Genomic DNA, 6,574 nt, shown 5'->3' with positions numbered 1-6,574 from the left:
AATTCTGGAGGTGCTCCCTATATTTTCAAGATGTGTGGTTCAGCTTACCATCGGATTGGTTCTCTTTTGCCCCATGAAACAGATCCTCCAAAGTTTGCACAGCTCTATATAATAGATTCTGGTGATGAAGTCCAGAAACGTCTTGATCTGTTTGGGCAGGAAGATATCGCTGAAGGCAGCTGCACTGAATCAGCTGATCCGCTAATTGTTAAAGAGCTTACTGAAATGCTTGATCATCACAACCATTTGGTTGGGCAGTTCAGATTTGCTCGATGAAGGTTACAGTCTCCTAGGTCTGAAAATGTTACCATCAGATTTTTCGGTGATGAAGGTGGATCACATGGAACCCGTTTTTCTGGCCCGACTGCTTGTGAGGTTGCTGCTTTGATAGTTGGTGATTTGACACCTGAGGTGAATCGTTTTGATGTCATCGTTGAGACTAACTCGCATGAACTAAGGCGTGTGCCTCCTTTAAACCCTTCTCTTATGGCTCTGCAATATCCGCTGCTTTTTCCATATGCTAACAAGGGCTTCCATCTGGGGATTAAATATGTTAACCGGTCTTATTTGTCTGGTCAAATGACATCACGACAGGTCTCTGCACCTTCCTCTTCTTCATCTTCCACGCTAGATGAAACTGGTTTGTCGCCTCGGGACGAGGTGTCTATGATGGAATACTATGCATACTACTTCTACTATCAACAGCATGAGCCTAATCCTTACACATGTTGTGGCCGGCTTAGCCAGCAAATTATTGTCAACGCTTATTCTTGTGTTGAGGCAGGCAGGCTAGCTTATCATTTTTTAAATCAAAAGACCCTTTGTTCTGAGACGTATCAGGGGATCACAGATGCCATGGGTGAAGGTAGTTCTACTGGAAAAAATATTGGTGTTGAGTACATACTTCATTCTAGCTTTACTGGTGGTCCTCGATATATGGTTCAAAATTACCATGATGGTATGGCTATCTCTCGGGTACATGGTGCGCCGGATCTTTTTATTACTTTCACATGTAATCCTAAGTGGCAAGAGATTACTGATGCTTTGTCCTTAGAGCCTGGACAGTCTCCATCGGATCGGCCAGATATTGTTACACGGGTTTTCCATATGAAATATAATGAGTTCCTTGCCGATGTGAATAATGGTAATCTCATTGGGCCTATCAAAGCATGTGAGGCCTTCTTTGTATTACTTTATCTTCTTCCTTTCAGTCCAATGTATCTGTCGACTGTTCTATGGGCCTCTCTCATGTCTATGGGCCTTACTGTTTTCTTCGGTTTTTTATATATTATTTCCATCTTATTTGTTTGCACTGGTGTTATCTCCTTTACAGATTTATATGTTGTGGAATTTCAGAAAAGGGTTCTACCACATACACATACTCTCATATGGCTGAAAAAAATATCCAGGAACCTTCTTCCGCGCTGATTGATGGTTTTATTTCTGCTGAACTTCTGGATCCTGAGAAGGACCCCTTAGGTTATGTTCTTGTAGACGAATTCATGGTGCATGGTCCCTGTGGTGATTTAAACAAGAGATGCCCTTGCATGAAAGAAGGAATTTGTTCTAAGCGTTTTCCTAAGGCTTGTAATGATGAAACGTTGGTAGATGACAAAGGTTTCCCTGTTTATCGTCGGCGAGATGACGGTTGTTTTGTTCTTAGGAACAAGGGCGCTGTGAAGCTTACCAACAAATGGGTTGTTCCTTATAACCTAGGGTTGCTAAAAAGGTTCCAGGCCCATATTAATGTAGAATGGTAGAAAAACCAATTTATTGAAGTACCTTTTAAATATGTTACAAAGGGACCTGATGTTGCCCGTGTTCGGTTTGAGACTCAGTCTAATTCTGTGACATCTGCTGGTCCTACTATATCTTGTGGTAGAAATGAAATAGAGGAGTTTGTTAAGTGTAGGTTCGTGTCAATTTTCCTTGTTCTTAGGTTTGCTTATCTTATGCATCTATTTATTGGTTTCTTCCTTGGTATATCATATGCACTGTTTTTTCTTTCTTTTGCAGATATCTCTCGGCATGTGAGGCCTGTTGGCGCATGTTTGGATATGATATCCAAGGTAGGCAGCCTTCTGTTGAGCGCCTTGTTGTGCACTTGCCCGGCATGAACAGAGTCATTTTTCATGAAGATGATCCTTTGGTTTCTTTAGTGGAGAATTCGCTTCGTTACAAAACGATGCTGACTGAATGGTTTGCGGCTAATCAAAACCACTTGGATGCCAGGTCGTTGACCTATTTGGACTTCCCTACTTCTTGGGTTTGGGATGCTCCCAATAGGGTGTGGAACAAGAGGGTTGAGAAGAGGAAGATTAGTAGCAAGATTGGAAGAATATACCATGTACATCCAAGCTGTGGAGAACTATTCTTCATGCGTATGCTGCTATTGGTTGTCACTGGGGCCACTTGTTTTGAGGATCTCCGCAGGTACAATGGAACATTGCACGATACGTTCAAGCAAGCTTGCTAGGCTCGAGGACTTGTGGGTGATGACAATGAGTGGTTCAATCTATTCGAGGAAGCCATTGTATGGGCAACTCCTTTTCAGCTGAGGCACCTGTTCATGACGGTTTTGCTGTATTGTGAGGTTATCAACGGTAATACTCTGTTTGATCGGTTCTGGTCTAGCATGGCTGAGGATATATCTTATAGAATTAGTACTTCTCTTGGAGGATATGTTGTGCCTGATGTTTACATCCAAGATGAGTTACTGAAGGAGTTGTCAATTATATTCGCTAAAAATGGGTCTTCGCTTGCTTCATTTAACATATCTCCACGCTGTCTGCCAGTGAATAGAGGATCTTACAACAGACTGATAGCTGAGGAGACACAGTCTGATGTACATGATTTGCAGGTCCAAGGAGAGTCTATGCGTGCACAGTTAAACTCTGGTCAACGCATTGTTTTTGGTCAAATTATGCATTCAGTTGACAAGCAAACACCAAAAATCTTTTTCGTTTCTGGTAATGGTGGAACTGGAAAAACATTTCTCTGGAACTGTGTTGTTACAGTGCTCCGGTCGGAGCGTCGGGTTGTTCTTGCTATTGCATCTTCTGGAGTAGCTTCTTTATTATTGCCTAATGGTAGGACTGCGCGTTCCCGCTTCCGGATTCCGATAGATGCCACAAATAAATCTCAGTGTAATATTTCAAGTGGTTCCAGTATGGCTTTATTACTTGAGGAAACCAGTTTGATTCTCTATGATGAAGCTCCAATGACAAGCCGCTATTGTTTTGAAGCTCTTGATCGTACTTTAAGAGATGTCCTCTCTTGCAATGATGCCAGTAAGTCGTCTCTTCCTTTTGGTGGAAAAACTGTTGTGCTTGGAGGTGATTTCCGTCAAACTCTTCCGGTGATTGAGGGGGGTTCGAGGAATGAAATTATCGATGCATCTCTTATTGCGTCACCGCTTTGGCGTCATGCATGTCAGCGTGCTGAGTTTAAAAGAGAATATGCGCCTCAATCGACCTGGTTTATCATGTTTTGAGCGTGAAGAGCTTTCTATTTTTTCGCAATGGATATTAGATGTTGGCAATGGTGACATCCCAGGGCATGCAAGAGATGGAGAAGATTATGGTTCTTGGATAACAATTCCTGATGATCTTATTCTGCGTCCTACCTCCTCCAACGTAGATGCATCAATAGAGAGTGTTTATGAGTCTTTTTTCTTCAACTATTCTTCTGCTCAGTACCTTGCAGACCGTGCAATTATGTGTCCAACAAATTCAGTCGTCGATGAAATCAATGATGCTGTTTTCACCTGTGTGCCTGGCTGTTCTAGGAGGTATCTAAGTTGTGACTCCATATCAAAGTCAGCTGACCATGTTTCTGATGCAGAATTACTATGTCCTCCAGAATTTCTTCACCCAGTGAAACCTAACAATTTTCCTCACCATCAGCTGGACCTGAAAGTTGGTGTTCCTGTTATGATTGTGAGAAATATCAACCAATCATTAGGCCTCTGCAATGGCACTCGGTTGTTAGTTGTGCGGCTAGGCGAAAGAGTGCTAGAAGCAGAAATAATTACAGGGTCGCACAAAGGCAACCGGGTCTGCATTCCAAGGATTGTTCTCAATTCTGTTGACTCTAAATGGCCATTTACATTGCGCCGCTGCCAGTTCCCCGTCCGTTTGTGTTATAGCATGACCATAAACAAGAGCCAAGGGCAGACACTTTCTAAGATTTGTGTTTATTTGCGGAACCCTGTGTTCTCTCATGGTCAGCTCTATGTCGGGGTGTCACGGGCTACTTCGCGGAAAGGTCTTAGGCTTCTGATCGAAGATGAGAACGGTAAACCAACTGATAGGACAAAGAATATAGTCTACAAAGAAGTTCTCATGAGTGTTCTGTAGGTTTTGAGAAAGAAGGTAATGTTTTTTATATCTGTTTCATTGTTTTTTTCCTTGTGATTTGTTCCTGTGTATGTTTTTCCTTCCTGTAGTAAGGTCTGTTTTTTTTTCAGGTAGCCAACGTTTTCTGCAGTGTTCACAGATCACTTCTGCGGTCTCTGCCTTATTTTGGCTCATCGATGGGTCATTATGTCATCTGTTTGTTGACCCTGTTCTATTTCCTTTTCTTTGAATATGTTCTTTGTACGTGCTCTCTGCTTCTGTGTGCTGTACGTACTTATTATATGTTATCTATGGGAATACCTACTATATGGTGTGCTTTGTGAGCATACGTGTACTTTCTGCTCTGCTTCAGATATGATCGTACTGTTATTTTTCAGTTCATTCTTTTTACCCGTGTGCCTCTGTGGATGACATCATGATTTTCTACTTAGGAATTTCGTCAAATGGTTTAGTTGTTCTGCTTTCATGTTGCATAGTGCTTCTTATTCTACGCTGCTTTACTACTTGCTGACACAGGACGAGGAACTACAGATAATCAGCACTTGTTTACTGACTTCAATTTCCTGAGATACTCAAATATCTGAATTTTTTTCGTTTGTAGTGGGGTCTAATCTGTTGCCGCATGCTTCTTATTCTACTATGCTTTACCACTTGCTGACACAGGACGAGGAACTACAGATAATCAGCACTTGTTTATTGACTTCAATTTCCTGAGATACTGAAATATCTATAAAAAAATCGTTTGTACCGGGGTCTAATCTGTTGCCGCATGATACGTGTGTTGGAATGAAGCACCCAAAAGGGTCCCCTTTTGCTGTCCAACGGTTTGTACTCCTTTACCTGTGAGTACAGTAGAGGGCTAAAAATGTTCTCTTGGATTAATAGCATACATTTAGTATATGTGCATTCCGTTTCAAATTGTCGTTTCCTCCTTTTGTGAGCTCAATTTGAAACAGCTAAAGAAGCAAACGCTATGGATTTATTGCAACTAGCTGAGGAAGTAAACATTATGGATTTACTGCAACGTTTTTTTCCTTTCATGGTCTTTCCAGTTACTTGTTTCTTTGTTTAAAAAGGTTTGTGTACTGTATTTCACTATCGATGTGGACTTCTATACTCAAGTTCTTTTATTAGTGGGAAAATATAACAAATGGTAATACAGAATTACATATCTAATGCAATGAACTTTTGTTGTTACGATTTGCAAAGTTGAACCTATCGAGACACCGATTGATGATACACGTAATTTATGTATATGAGGTCCACATGAAATTATTTGGATAGAGCGAACCTGGAGATTTAGAAGATCAGCTTTTCATATATTATAATGTCGTTATGTTTTCTTAGTCATAATTTGAGATTTTTTTCCCATAATATTGTTTGGCTCATAACCTCCTTATGGAAGTAGAGGAGGTCACTGCTGGTTATGTGAACACAAGGAGTATACCATAGAGTTAGAGACCAAATTAAGAGTTGAGATTTTATATCAGTATGTTCGAGAAATTGATTGAAATTCTATGGATGTTCGTGTTAAGAAGTTGGGTATCCTTCAAATTCTCGACAGTAGATGATTTTTTTCTTCAACCACGACAATGATTACAGTAGATGGAAAAGATAGTTGATTTGCAGTAAGTTAGATGCTGTCAATTGAAGGGCTGCGGTTACCTTGGGCCTATGTGTGTCCATGTAAGTTCCTTTAGTTTGAGTTTTCTTCACAAATTTTTGAACTGTTATTTTTTTTGTTAGGTCTGACAGGTAATTAGGTATTTATAAAAGGTGCAAGAAATTTGAGTTTTACTAACAAGAAGTTCGAATAGAAGACTTCTTGCACTACTTATGTTGCACCATTCCCTAGATATTTCAGATTAAAATGGAGCTACATAGGGAAAATGAGCACTATGTCAGCAAGTTATATGATGTTGTATTGTTCAAGTGAATCAAACACTACAGCTATAGGCCGTACCATTTATTTAATCATCATAGGTAATGGGAATTTGGTAATCAGTTATCTACATGGTACCGTCCCATCGCTTTCCAGCTAAAGATGTCCACTTGGGCTCCTGCCATTGGCCCAATCGGCGGATGTCACTCAGCTTCTCGCCACCACTCCTCAGCACCCGCGTGCCCACATTGGAGAGGGAGGCGTAGAGGCTCACTAGCCTATCCCACCGGTGTGCCCCGCCTGCAACTCACTTGCTCCCTACATCACCAGAAAG

General features: G+C 41.1%; 1 protein-coding gene across 1 annotated transcript; it reads left to right on the top strand.

Moving 5' to 3' along the window:
- Positions 1–3,425: 3,425 nt before the first annotated feature.
- Positions 3,426–4,358, top strand: LOC139838105 (uncharacterized). Its single transcript, XM_071827457.1, has one exon. It carries the CDS (start codon positions 3,426–3,428, stop codon positions 4,356–4,358), a length of 933 nt encoding a protein of 310 aa, XP_071683558.1.
- The last annotated feature ends 2,216 nt before the right edge of the window (positions 4,359–6,574 follow it).

The sequence above is a fragment of the Lolium perenne genome, chromosome 3, assembly GCF_019359855.2.
Source record: "Lolium perenne isolate Kyuss_39 chromosome 3, Kyuss_2.0, whole genome shotgun sequence".
In the NCBI taxonomy this organism is placed as follows: Eukaryota; Viridiplantae; Streptophyta; class Magnoliopsida; order Poales; family Poaceae; genus Lolium; species Lolium perenne.
This window is presented reverse-complemented; position numbering and strand designations above follow the sequence as displayed.